This window comes from Pelmatolapia mariae, linkage group LG7, assembly GCF_036321145.2.
Source record: "Pelmatolapia mariae isolate MD_Pm_ZW linkage group LG7, Pm_UMD_F_2, whole genome shotgun sequence".
NCBI classification, from domain to species: domain Eukaryota; kingdom Metazoa; phylum Chordata; class Actinopteri; order Cichliformes; family Cichlidae; genus Pelmatolapia; species Pelmatolapia mariae.
The window spans coordinates 25,881,606-25,895,951 of record NC_086233.1 but is presented as its reverse complement, the minus strand read 5'-3'; the positions used below and the strand labels follow the sequence as shown (position 1 = coordinate 25,895,951).

General features: G+C 40.0%; 1 protein-coding gene across 2 annotated transcripts in view; it reads left to right on the top strand.

The window, feature by feature from the left end:
* The first annotated feature begins 3,786 nt into the window (after nt 1-3,786).
* nnt (nicotinamide nucleotide transhydrogenase) overlaps nt 3,787-14,346 on the top strand; it is a 37,460-nt gene continuing 26,900 nt past the window's right edge. Inside the window, exons 1-10 of one of the 2 annotated variants that reach the window (XM_063478666.1) lie at nt 3,787-3,844; nt 5,811-6,030; nt 8,672-8,901; nt 9,802-10,019; nt 10,257-10,344; nt 10,496-10,584; nt 12,081-12,268; nt 12,637-12,770; nt 12,888-13,079; nt 14,089-14,242. In XM_063478666.1, coding sequence (XP_063334736.1) covers nt 5,877-6,030; nt 8,672-8,901; nt 9,802-10,019; nt 10,257-10,344; nt 10,496-10,584; nt 12,081-12,268; nt 12,637-12,770; nt 12,888-13,079; nt 14,089-14,242 — 1,447 coding nt within the window. In that variant the 5' untranslated portion in view covers nt 3,787-3,844; nt 5,811-5,876. Of the gene's footprint in view, nt 3,845-4,103; nt 4,233-5,810; nt 6,031-8,671; nt 8,902-9,801; nt 10,020-10,256; nt 10,345-10,495; nt 10,585-12,080; nt 12,269-12,636; nt 12,771-12,887; nt 13,080-14,088; nt 14,243-14,346 lie in introns of those variants that run through there. The other variant, XM_063478665.1, reaches the window with a different exon arrangement.

Below are 14,346 nucleotides of genomic sequence, written 5' to 3'. Positions count from 1 at the left end.
TGTGCAGTTATTTTAAAAAAGGAAAAAAAAACGTATCCAGTTAATAAAACAATAGCTTGAATCCCAGTTCAACGCTCCACTGAAGGCTTTATGGTGAAAAACTGGTGGATCCAACCTGGAATCTGTAAAAAAAAAGGGAAAAGCAAAGACTATCGTGGTGTTAAAGCCTCTCTGCAGCAGAGAAACTGACTCGAGAGAAACTCCTCTCCTTACACACAGACACACACTCCTGGATCAAATTAAACCCCAGACCCTTTAACAGGAAACTCCTGGAATTTTCTGCAACTTCAAAGCATTTTCTCCCAGAAAACTCTCTCTCCCTCTCTGTCTCACACACTACCATACTATTACACACACAGACCCAACAAAAAAATAGTTATTGTTGCATAATTGGTGCCACACATTGTCTTTGGTTTAAATCTCTTCACCAGATGAAATTTCATTGTATTCAGCATGTTTGATTTACAAATATGTCACTATCTGTCAGACGAAAGGATGAATTTTTAATCACAAACTTTGTTACTGCACACATGATTCGTGACAGATGGGGTTTTCTCAGGAAAAGGGCAAGGACAGTGAAGGTCATGAACTTTGGGAAGTTCAGGCAGTTCAGACCAAAGCCATTTGTTCAGGAGAGTCAAAGCTTTTAAGGGATGGGAAATGGCAATTACCATAAATAACTGAGACCACACTGCAGATGCCGATGTCTAGAAAAGGTCACACCAGTTCAAAATTGTCAATCTGAGACAAATGTCCTCACAGGGCAATAGCCTTCTGTCAGGTAAAAGCATTCATCTTTCTCCAACCTCACAAAGCTTAAAAACAACAAAGCTAGATAGCTTACAACCTCCTCCCTCTCATTAAAATCTACAAATCTGACTTGAAATATCTGCAACTTGAACCTATAAACCCCCAGATCTCTTCAAATGCAAACATAATCACTGAAATGGTGACAGAAATCCTGTTTTGCAGAATATTTAGAGCATTCTTAGTAGTGATCTTAGTAATTATTGTTATGTTCACTTACTGGGCACTTTTTATTAGGTAAACATTGCTACTACTGGGTTGAACACCTTTTAATTCTTTGTGGTGTAGATTCAACAAGGTGTTGGAGGTTTTTTTTGGTCCATATTGACATGACTGGCATGCCATTACATGGCCAACAGCTTAAACTGTCAGGGTGGATCCATGCTTTTCAGGCTATTTATGCCAGATTCAGATCCTACCATATGAATTTTCCAGTATAAATGGAACCTCATCAGAACAGGTAGTCTTTCCAGTCTTCTGTTGCCTAAATACAGTGATAACCATGTGATGTGATTGGCTGATTAGATATTTGCATTAAAAGAGGTTGAACAGGTTTCCCTAATAAAATGGCTAGTGACTATAAATGGTTTACTCTAGAATTATTGCCCTTACGCTATAAAGCAAGCAAATATTTCATGTTTTTTACATCCTTATAATATGAAACTAAAATAAATCAAATGCAATTTTTTGTATCATATAAATAAGGTATCCACATAAGTATGAAAACTGCACATTGTTAGTATTTTATATGTAATTTCATTTGTAACAAATTATTAGTGGATCTACTGCACATAGCAAGGAAGTGCAACAGGTAGAATTTTTTGTCAGATGGACTGAAAAACACATGCTTTGAAGAGTTATGACATTCTAAATATTCTTGCACATGTTTCTTGACCTCAAAAATGGAATTTGGTGAGAATAGAGACAAAATAAAGACAATGGAAGAATGCAGGCTGTCAGTGCAATTAGAAGAGCTGTCTGTAGAGTGAAATGAAATACAATGAGAACCAGGTGCAGCCACAGTGCATCCCGCGCTGTGGTCCTGATAAAGAGAACCAGATGATCACTGTGTGTGAGAAATAGAGGATTTGTTCTATTTACATGTGAATGAATGTGAGAGAAAAGAAGCTAAGAATAGCATAAACAAAGACACATAAAGAAGCTGCTATCTTGTTGTTTCAGTGTCAATACAGGTCGTGTATCAGTTTTTGTAAAGCTTTTATTTTTCCACTAATAATGATACACAGTTAAAAGCTAAAAACAGTAAGAATTCACCTCCCCATTAGCACAAAAATGTGATTTTTCATAGGAAATACACCATTTAAGAGACGATCATGATGTCAGATTTCATTTCAGACAGTGTACCAGCTTACATTTACCATGATGAGATATCTTTGGGTGAAGACCAAGAATAACAGAGTGAAAGCCTCTTCCGCTGACTTCACAGCACCATTCATATTACACTTTGCACGAGAATGCTGAATTTCATACAGCTGTGCAGTCTCCACCATACCAAATGAAGCCCAGGTGTTGAGTTTAGTGTTTTGTATGTAAGATTACAATGACATGCTAACATAATCAAATGCACCACAGCCTCAGGTCAGTATGAGGTCGCACATGATGACATCACAAGGGGGACGACGCCTATAAAATCAGTCTCCAAATCATAAACACAGAGAAAAGATGTAAGATTTAAATTTGTACAAATATATTTGTATGGATAGTAAATTGAGATAACTGACCTGCCACGATGAACAAAAAAAACTCCAGGGACCCCCAACCTTCCGGTGACCACAAAAAACATGTTTTAATCTGAATAGAAAAGCATTTTGGAGTCTGGTCTGTGAAAAACATTGTCAGCTAGGTTTACTGAAAAGATAAACAACTCAAGGTAAACACCTTAAAAAAGCCCCTCACTAATATTGACCAAATCCTATGAATTGGACATCTGTGTCAAATGTCTACCTTTTGCTTATATGATGCCTAGTAGGGCCACAGAGAGGGTCACCTCAAAGCAAGGACATCCTAGTTATTAACAGTGGGCATGCCAAGTATGCGAAGTGCATAGCTGGCTTTGTGACTATGTGAGACTGTTACATGTGCACACATTAATGCACATGAATCGCACACAATTAAATCAACCTCAGTGCAAGTCTCAGCCCTGAAAGTTGGCCCTAAGTATTGTTTTTTTAATCCAGGTTCCCAAGTAAGCATCTGTAGACCCATGCAAAAGTGAATTTTGTAATGTTTACTCCAAATGTAGATGGGGCTTCTCGTAGCTCAGAATGAATCTTTCTGGGGTAACCTGAGATATAAGCACAAGTGGGTCCTCATACATTGCATTTTTCAGTGCTTTGAAAAAATATCCGCCCTCTTCCTGCTTTTCATTTGCAGAAAGGAAGGGGTATATACTTTTTCACAGCACTGAGCATGCATTAATGAAACACAGCTGGCAATAGCCTATTTCTTTGGCTCAGTGCTACTTTGGGGAGACCAACAATTCCTCTGTGCAGGAACAAAAAAAATTAGATTATTGGCTGAGGGCTGCTTTATCCACGAAGTGAAAGAAAATACGGAAAGCAACACATAAACAGTACAGTAAACTCAATGAACCAAGCGGAGCCTCAGATTTAGTAAACTGTAGTAGAGCGCCCCTCAGTGGGGCCATGCAGAGTTGCACCTTTAACGGTTTTTTTAATGCATTTTTCAGGTACATTACAGAAATGTGCTCATTAGTCTTTTCCAGCATATGGAAAGGCTTCAGCATAACTTTGCGTCTGAATTAAGGCTGTTTTCGGTAAATCTGATGACATATAATATGTGGAAAAGTTATCATAAAGCATAAAAAGAAACGTTGACAAGCCAAAGACAATTGTGAAACGGCACTGACAGTGACAGCGCATCATGCGCCGTCTGATATCCTCTGACGCATCTCCCGAGGTCCAATCACGTCTCTGTGCCGGCCGCTTCTCCTCACTCCTTCCGGGTCGTCGCAAAGTTCGCCTGTGCTGCACAGAGCCGGGGACTGTCTTCAAAGGTCAGTCGAGTTATCAATCGATAATCTCTCCACTCTCGCTTTCCACCATGCATTTGTTTCGGTTTGCATTTCTGCGAGTGTGCAGGGGGCCTTTTTGACTCACACGTCGCCTACACGTATGAATCAGAACCATCTGACTTTGTATGCAAGCTAGCGCTAGCTCAGGTTAGCTTCCTCACCCCCCCCCCCCCCCCCCCCCCCCCCCCCCTTATATATTTTGTCACGGGTACAGACAAAAAGAGAAGCGAGCTGCCCGCCTGGATTGTGACCGTGTTGTCTCTTGATTCGCAATGGAAGCTGTGTGAGAGCTGGCCCGCCTGAAATGCGTTTAATGCACCAGCTTTTATGCTCCGGATTCTTTGAATGACACCGCTGTGTTGTTGTTATTGTAAGGAAGCCATTGATATGTGGGTTTGTTTTACTGGTGACTCACGAGGTGGTGGAAAGGTTAACGGTGCTCAGAGCGGGTTAAGCTAGGACATTGAACACAAAGCAGCAGACCCAAGCAGCTTGATGATGATGATGTTGGTGGTTATCTTTATGTATCTTTAGCTAACTGTTAGCTGCATGTTAGCTGAAACTCAATGACGTGGTAGTTACAGATTAAAAAAACAAACAAACCCTCAACTACCGCCTTTAAATGAGCCACAATTAACTTTTATCGACCTTTATTCGTGTTGTTGTTTGTTTATTAATGCATACACGTAGTTCATTTTGCGTTTATGTTGCCACGTTTCATTCAGGCCTGTTTAACTTCAGTCTTGGTTTACTGAGGACTGCTCAACTTTTGTGCTCCAACTGAATGTCTGCAAAAATCAATAATAATAATGATAAGAATATTACTAAAAAATGTCTAACATGAAATATCCAAACAGTGTATGTACATCCAAGGCTGTACACTGAGAGATCCCATTGTTAATGAGCTTCTTAATTATCAGTAAACATCAAATGACTGTTTTTTGTTTATGAAGTTGTACAGTTTTGTTTTCTTGGGTAGTTTTTGAATATTGTTGGTCATATGTGGCCTGCTACATTTTGACTACTGTTTCACTCTAGATTGAGAGCTTAATTCAATAATGAAATAACAATAAATAACTTAATTTAAAATGTTTACAGGCATATTCATTAATGTGCCTACGCTATGATTGTATGACTCTATTTAGATTTAATGATGTATTGATTGCTGTTTATAATTTATCACTTATGTTTTTTGTGTACTAAGACATTGTTATTAACTCTTTAGACTTTTTACAAAAAAATGACAGACAGCTCAATTAATAGTATTGATTGCAGTTTACACAGTAACTCTATTTTCCACTCGCAAAGCTCAACCAGCAAATAATATGATTGTTTTGCTTGACAAATTACTTGAAATATTGAGGGGTTTTTTTCCCTCAGTTAATTGAGTCCCTTGAACTCCACTCTCTGCACTAATGATTGGTACATGTTTTTAACCTTTACTCAAGACATAAAAAGTGGCACAGTAGAGCTTGTAGCCAGTGCGGTCTAGTTTGAACCCTTCTGCACAAGCCTCCTCTCCTAGTTTGTCCCAGTCATATTATCTTCTTTTAAAGCAAACACACTACACCACACATGCTGTTTACTGCCTTTGAATCATTTGGTTTGCTGCAATTAAAATAAGTGATTGTAGTTCTCTGTGGGTTTATTAGTGCACAGTTAGGTTGATATGCGAGCTAGCGACGCACTCATAATAAGGTGTTGAATTTTAGTGCAGCTATGTGACCTGTTGCATAAACAGCGGTCACTTGCATGTCCTTGATGTGCAAGGGAAGGACAGTTTTCTGTGAAAGGATTTGACGTGTGTGTAGTTGGATTCTAATTCTGGGATCGGGAAAAATATTCAACATGCTTATTTTTTCCTCTCACTTCAACATAGTTTCATCCTGCAGTTCTTCTTAACCTCTAACCACCCTCCCCTCTCTCTCTTTTCATGTCTCCTCCCCAGGAGGGCTGTTGTCTGTCCTCTATAGCTCCTCCTGCAGTGTGAGTGTCAGGTGTGTGTGCGTGCACCATGGCTAGCCTCCTCCGAGTTGTGGCGGCCAGCTGCTCAGCGCCTGTGTTCAGCGGGGTTTCTGCTGTAAAGCTGCAGAGTGGCCGTACCATCAAGTCAACATGTCTGCGGTTTTTTAGGACCCATCAAGCTCTCGGGCGATGTGCTAGTCCAGGTAAGGCGCTGCACAGTGAGGAGCGTAAGTTAAAAAATCTTTAATGCTATAATCAGTGTGGTGTGACTCTTTGTTTTATTGACTGTCTTCGTAATCCATAAAATGGGCAAGGTGACCCAGGCCTGGAACAGTGTTTTATTGCTAGGTGTAAGCTTTTGTGACCTAATGTTCCTATATAAGAATAATGCTATGAAATTCACAATTATGTATGAATGGTCATTCTTGGATAGCAGGCTGGGTTTTTCTACTGTTTCATTGAGACATATCTTTATTGAGATATAGGTAGATATTTAACCGCTGATAGCCACAGGAGCAACACCACCTGTAGCGTCCATGTCTTTTCTCAAGTACTTGTGTGTCAGGTGTACAGCATGAGTGTTACAGGTGTCTGCTACTCATTATGTAAAACAGATAGAGGGTTATTCAGTTCACTTTAATCACTGTTGTAGCATTCTATTCATTCATTCTTGCATGCTTGTTTTGAAGGTCAATGTTATGAAATAGTTAATCCAGAGGACAAACTTCAGTCTCACACAGCAGTTTTTCAGTTTGGAGTCAGTTTTGTTTTGGAGTTTTGGTTTAGAGTCGGTGTTGCTTTCTGTTTAAATATCATATAGTGCATACCCCAGTTTCAGGGACATTCTCAGTTTGACGTTTCTGAGGCAGCAGGTGTGATCACTGTGAAGCCAGTACCAGCTGGTTAGAGGAGCTTTATGTCTGCGTGTGCCGGTTTCCTTTGCTTCACGGTGACATGGGTTGACAGTCCTGCAGTTTAGCTCGCTCCAGTAACAGCTGGCAGCGTTTATTCTGGACACACAAGTGTCAGATTATGATCTCATGTAGGAGGGGCACACATGCTTACGTGTGATTATGCTTTGACCTCCAGAGAACCTATAGACTGACAGCATAATCTGAAAGCATGTGTTTACGTGAGACGGGTTTTGTTCTGTAAAGTGGACAAGATCAGACTTTGCTGCATGTTGTGTATGGTGTTGGCATAACTTGCAAGCAAGACATAAATGACTGTGGGATTAGAGTAAACAAATGAGCACAGCATGATGCTTCTGACTTCTTTTGTAAAATTGAGCTGAGAGAGACCTGCTTCAGCACTATTCTAAAAAAAAAAAAAAAATCACTGATCTTATTTGTAAGTTTTTATCTCAGCCCAATCAATGATTATTATATCCCTGTATAATAAAAGGCTGGTTTGCCATACGTCTAAGCATCCCCTCCTTTGAAACAACCCAGGCCTGTCAGCTTCTCAGCATTTCCTCTTGTCCTCATTTCCAAGAATATCGGCACAGTGTAAACATGTTTATTTAAAAACAACAATCACGTGCCGCTGAGGGTCTGCCCTTTTCAATGTTTCATTCATAGGAGAAGGTGTCGAGGCCGCAGGCTCAGAGTTTCAGTCGTGGAAGCTTTCATTGCACTGACAGTAACGTAATAAGTTATCTTCAACTCATAAGACTATCTTCACTTGTCTTGTCTCTTGTGTCTGCACCGGGTCTTCCGTGCACATGTCTGTGTTGCAAGTGTTGTTGATATGTGAAGGGATTAACACGGATCACTTTGATCATCATCGATCTATCCATATGTTTGCAATCGGACTACATTAATTTGTTGAAAATGGCACATTACATATGCAGTAATTGATTAGGTCTTTAGCAGAAACAAGTAAACAAAAAAAAAGGTAATCAACAGCCCTTGGTCACTGCTTTTAGTGGTGAATGGGTTTATCTGCTGTTGTCTACTCAGCGTGTTTATTCAGTAATCCTAATTTTTACCGGAAGGCTACCTGAGAGCATTTTTTTTGGTAGATAGGGTTCTTATATCAGTAGTGACCTTTGATTTATAGACCATATTCACATGGTTGGCTCAGAAAATAAATTCTGGGCCGTCTTGTGCTGCGACGCCTCCTGTAAACCCAAAGTGGCCATAGGATGGGTCACTGTAGCAGCAGGAGCAGAAAAGAGTAAAGGTTCATGTGAATGGGTTGAGGAGCCTGCAGGAAGGAAATGCAGTGGAATTTCCCATAGGAGCCAATAAAGCATGTGCCTGCCTGTCACTTGAAAAAGAAAGTACTAAAAAAAAGACTCTTACGTTTTCAGTTTGTTCTTTCTCTTGTTTTCTTTTCAGTTTCTCTTTTGCTACTAATTTATCCCTTGTTATTCTCTCATATCATACTCCCCTTTTTATGTCACCATTTGAATCAGGTCAGCTTTGATTAGTAAATGAGAGACTCAAAATACCTGCAAAACTGATGAATTTACCAGCAGTCCAAGCTGTAGTTTATGTGTACTGCTAATTTGCAAATGTCACATGAAGAGAAAAATCTTATCAGGAATGCAAACAAAGGCCGTTATTTATATGTTTATGGTAAACTCAGCTAAGTTGTCCTTTCATGTAGTAGTAGCAAAGATACATAAACAAAATGTTGTGGCTTGTTTATTGTCACTATATCTTTCTGCTGTTTTGGAACATGGCATCTTCAGTCGTTCAAACCCAGAAACACACTGCACATTTCTACCATCTTTCTTCGTTAAGGATTCAATATTTAGTTATTTCACCTTAGCTTTTGTAGCTCGTTAAAAATTTCCTTCAGTTTGTGAGTTTCACCAGATCATTTTTCCCTCTCTAGGTATTCCATACAAACAACTCACAGTCGGAGTTCCCAAAGAAATTTTCCAGAATGAACGCAGAGTGGCGCTATCGCCTGCCGGCGTCCAGGCACTCATCAAACAGGGTTTCAATGTTGTTGTGGAGTCCGGAGCTGGAGAGTCTTCCAAGTTCGGTGATGAACAGTACGCCCAGGCCGGAGCAACAATTAAAGACCTCAAAGATGTCTTAGCATCTGATGTGGTGGTTAAGGTAAGTCTTAAATAAAGAGAGGGTGTGTTGTGGAGAGGGACGAGGAGGGCACAAAAGGCGGTTGAATGAAACCTGTGCCAGAAATGTATCACTATCTGACTGACTGGTTAAGAAGAGATAATGAGGGATAAGAGAAGGAAGTGGGGGAAAGGAAGGAAGTCAGAGTTTTGATGATGACAGCAGCTTTTGGCGTGATGTGTGTCTTGTGGTGTAGGTGTAGGAGGATGTGGAGGAATGACAGAGTATGTGAATGCAGGGAAAAAACATGTCACTATCCCAAAACAATTAAACTGTCTGTCTTCACGTCAGACATGGTGGTTGAGGATGAGAAAAAGGCAGCGATTCTAAGAAAATGAGAAGCAGCTTCATGTTTTTACAGGTTCTTATTTAATAATCATTTATAATTAAAGGTTTGTTATTTTATAATCTAAACTAATATGAAAGTGGAAAAATGTCAGAGAGAAGTGAAGGTTGCTGTGGATGACTTACTTTAAACACAACCCACTGGATCCTTACTTCCTTGGATACTATACGTACCAGTATGGACCTGAGTTTTAGTGCATTGGTCACTCATGAAAGAGCCTTGGTAACTGTAATATACTACTGATGAAACCAGTGGGTGAGTCTGAACTGGAACTGATGGCGTTAACTTCATAGCATAAAAAAAGTCAGAACTAAAAAACACTAAAACCAAAACTAAAACACTGCACTGTAGTTGGCTGATGTAGAAGAAAAGGTAGAAATATACATATCTATAAAAATATAGGAAACACTTGCAGTACTCTATAGTAGCTTTGATATATACTCTGGGATAAACTGATCTCGATAAGATCTGATCAGTTATTTCTGGTCACACTACGTTCGTTTTGAACTATCTGAGCTAAATTTGTCTGCTTCCAGGTCCGTGCTCCTATTTTCAACCCTGCTCTGGGTGTGCATGAGGTGGATATGATGAAGGATGCATCTACTTTGATCAGCTTCATCTATCCAGCTCAGAACCCTGAGCTGATGGACATGCTGTCCAAGAAGAAAGCAACTGTCCTGGCTATGGACCAGGTGCCCAGAGTCACCATTGCCCAGGGTTACGATGCACTGAGCTCCATGGCAAACATCGCAGGGTATGTTCACGGTGCCTTCAAGGCACGTATTGTTGACTGCTTGCGTCCAGTTGAATGATCTGCTCCTGTCTTCCTGTACTCTTGTCTTATAAACAAAATGTTGGATTACAGACCCAGACCAGAAAAAGGAAAACATTTCTTCAGATGTTTTAGCAACTGCTTAATTTTTCTTTCTTTTTTGCATTTAGCACATCTATATTCATTGTTTTTTTTGTTATGAATTCCCTGTCTTTTCAGGTACAAGGCAGTGGTGCTGGCAGCTAACAGCTTTGGACGGTTTTTCACTGGACAAATTACAGCAGCCGGGAAAGTGCCTCCTGCAAAGGTGTGTAGTCTGAGTCCGTGTACTTTTGGAGGTAGCATTTCTTTTATTTAGTAGGTATGCGTCTGTGAATGTGACTCTGCCAGTTTTAACTTTAAGCACGGGCCATAACTCTGGTCATCCTTAACTAGTATTTGTACGCCTTCTTTAATAGGTGCTCATCATTGGAGGTGGCGTGGCTGGGTTGGCAGCAGCGGGCACCGCCAGAGCCATGGGAGCCATTGTCAGAGGATTTGATACGAGGTTAGAAAAATTATTGACTGCAAAATATTATTTGTTATTGGTTTTTGTTCACCAGCTAATATAGTCAGTATTATTAACTTAGTGTAGAACTAGCGGCTACAATGGCAACATCTAATATCGCAGTTAATCACAGCGACAAAGGCATTGTGTCTCCTTTGGCTTTTTCACAATAAAAACTGTCTTTGGCAGTTGAACACTTTGAAGCAGCAGCAGTAAAATGCTAAGAGAAAAGTGAAGGAATGCATGCCTTCTTTCCTTTGAGTTCCTTATACCTGCTGTACATGGAAAATTCAAAGAAAACAAGGGCTTTGTAAATGTAAGGGCCTTTATCCCTTCATATACTATACCGTTCAGTTTTATATAGTTAATTCTACAGTCATGCTAATTTTCTGTGTGCAGTGAACTTGCTGTCCTATAGATTTTTTTTTTTTACAGCAGTTAAAGTCAGCAACCAGATCTCGGACTTGTCTAAGGAGCTTGGAAAGAAAAGCGTCTGGACTTCTTTGAGTTGCTTGAAGAGAAAGAAGTCCAGACGCTTTTCATTCCAAGCTCCTTAGACTACGATGACCTGGATGACTGAAAACCTTCACAGACAGATCTCTGACTATTTGCAGACTTTGTAGACCTAACGGATAAAGTCAAAATTGAAGCCACTATTATGCCAGATTCAGTCTGCAATCTGTCTGCGATTGATTGGGGTCCAGCTGGCATACTCTGTTTGTGATAATATAGTGATTAGCTGTGATAAATTCAGTCAGAACCTCATCAATAATGGGGACGTAGTTGGTGCAGTTGGTAACCATCTGAGTCACATTCCCTACTGCAAAAACATGCCAACGATTGCATCTGAGAATGGCTGAGTTGTGCTCATTAAGGGTGTTGTATGCTTAACGTCTGGTTGACCAGCTTGTCGCCACAGCTACTGCACAAAATTCAGTGCAATCACTAGACAACCACCAATTTTGTTTTTCCTAGTCACAAGGAGGTTGGCTTCCTATTTTTACTCTAGTGTGACTGAGACATTAACACGTGTTATTGCTGTTACACAGTATTCACAGTGTGTTTCTCTTCAAGTTTTATGGACATACAGTGTTTCTCATATTGTACCACATAATCATTTTTAGAAGTGATTATTCTTCTGATATTTTCATGATTATTGTTTTTCTTTATTGAATGTAGGAAAATGAGTAGAAGTGCTTGTTATCTCTCATATCCCAACTTGATATCTTGATTTAGGTGACAGTTACTTTATTTTCATGTACAATGTAGAAAATAAAGTTCTCTGATTTCAGAAGGCAGAACTGCTAAATGTTTGGGACTTTTTCCTTTAACAGAGCACAGGAAGGATGGTATTTCCTTCAGTAAATGGTTACCAAATAGTTTTCCATTAAATAATATATTAACTTGCTAATCTTTGCAGTTTTTATCACACGTGTAATGTGCGCTCATCTGAGATTTTGAAATTACCAGTAACCTCTCATTTTCCTCTCTCCTAGAGCTGCAGCTTTGGAGCAGTTTAAATCTCTGGGTGCAGAACCACTGGAGGTGGACATTAAGGAGTCAGGAGAAGGCCAGGGAGGCTACGCCAAGGAAATGTCTAAGGAGTTTATAGAGGCAGAGATGAAGCTGTTTGCTAAGCAGTGTCAGGAGGTGGACATTGTCATCAGCACTGCTCTTATCCCTGGTATGCAGAGAAACGCAGTGTCAGGCAGAATAAGAATGTTGGCTGTGGCCACAAGCCCTGTCCTCAGCATCAAGGTTGCATAAAGAGATTTCTCTCCATTTGAAATAGGATTTGAGATGTGTATTCTCGTCTCAACTCTTAGAAAAGTGCCCATCAGTTCCAATAATCTTTTGTTTTTAACAATTTTTATATGTAGTGTGGGCACAGTAAGCTTAATTGCAGTGACAATGAGTTACTTGCTAGGTTATACTTTGAGATTAAGGTTCCATTGAGGCTGATGTGATATGATACTTTGTAAATGTGGGCAATTTTGAATCATCTTTCCAGTGATGCATTAATAGCCTAGTCTTTCTGTTTTAACAATGCAGGTAGGCGGGCACCCATCCTAATCACCAAGCCAATGGTAGAAAGTATGAAAGATGGCTCAGTGGTGGTGGACCTGGCTGCTGAGGCAGGTGGAAACATTGAAACCACAGTACCTGGAGAGCTGTCTGTATACAAGGTCAGTGCATACACTCTTTAGACGTTCTCACACTTAAACAAAAGGAAGTTTTTGTTTGGTTTTCTTTAATTGATTGGCTTAGTTTAATTTTTTAAAATATTAATTTTTTTGTTACAGGGCGTGACCCATGTTGGCTACACAGACCTACCCAGCCGTTTACCAACTCAGTCCAGCACTTTGTATTCCAACAACATCACCAAGTTGATCCGGGCGATCAGCCCCGACAAGGAGAACTTTTACTTTGATGTCAAGGACGAGTTCGACTATGGGACCATGGATCACGTTGTCAGAGGATCTGTTGTCATGGAGGTATGAGGTCTTGTGCAGCCCAAAGCCAAACGTGCTGGTATCGCCAATGTGATCTTTGGCTGGGTGGACATTTTCTGCCTTTTCTCTGGCTGTCCTTACCTAATATTTTCTAGCTGTTCTTTACTGCTCCTTTCCATCCATCTGCACATGTTGTAGGATCATGTCTCAGTCACTAGATGTCACTCTTAGCATGCATTCTTCTTGCATCATAGTCTCTATAGAGCTGCAAATGAAGCAGTGTCCTCTCATTACACCAAACCCCAAGGCAAATTAAATCTTTATGCCATATGATATACTCTAATTTCTATGTTATTTAAATATTGCAGTCAGAGGTTCTCATTTTTGCTTTGTCTAATGATTTACAAGCAACGCTACAAGCACGTTTATTTTTCACCTCCTGTTTATGGAATTCTTCTAAGAATTTTAGATTAAGCAAAGTTAATGCAATAATCAGCTGAAATATTGACTACAATATGGATATCCATATGCAAACCACACTACAGCTGCTGCAGATTTCTTCAATCCATGTTTTTTAGCACAGGAAAAGAGAGATAAGAGAGATTATTTTGCTTATATTAGTCTGTAATCTTATTCACTTCTTCAAAAGAGCAGATTTCAGAGATTAATTAACTCATATAGTAATATAGTAATGGTCTTACAAATGCTGCTGAAACACAGCAATTTTTTATTGTACCTGTCCATTAGCTTGCCTAATTAATCTGAACAGTTAAAAGGATAAGAGATTGACCATTCTTGAGGGGGGTCAGGGTAGAGCCGCTATCCCTCCACATCGAAAGGAGTCAGTTAAGCTGGCCTTGGGCATCTTACTGGGATACCTCCTGTTATCATCATCAGTGAGGTCTTTGCTTGGACTGCTTTCATGATAAGTGTCATATATTAAATTCATAACTTTGCACCGTGTTTTTTTTTTTTTAATCAGACAAAGATCATTACCAGCTGAGCCATAAAAATGGTTTGCTCTTTTTGTTTCTCTATTTGTCACCTCCAGAAAGGAAAGAACCTGTTCCCCGCTCCTCAGCCTCTCAACGTGCCTGTCGCAGCGCCTCCTAAAACGAAGAGCGTCCAGGAACTGGAGGCAGAGAAGGCTGCACAGATTTCCCCTTTCAGGGCCACACTCACCAGTGCTGGGGTTTACACTGGAGGTTGGTTGTTGCAGATAACTGTGGGTGTACCATTAAATTTAGATTTAGGGTGGAGTAATTCAACTAAAGTGTTCTTTAACACAGTTTACTCTCATATATTTTAA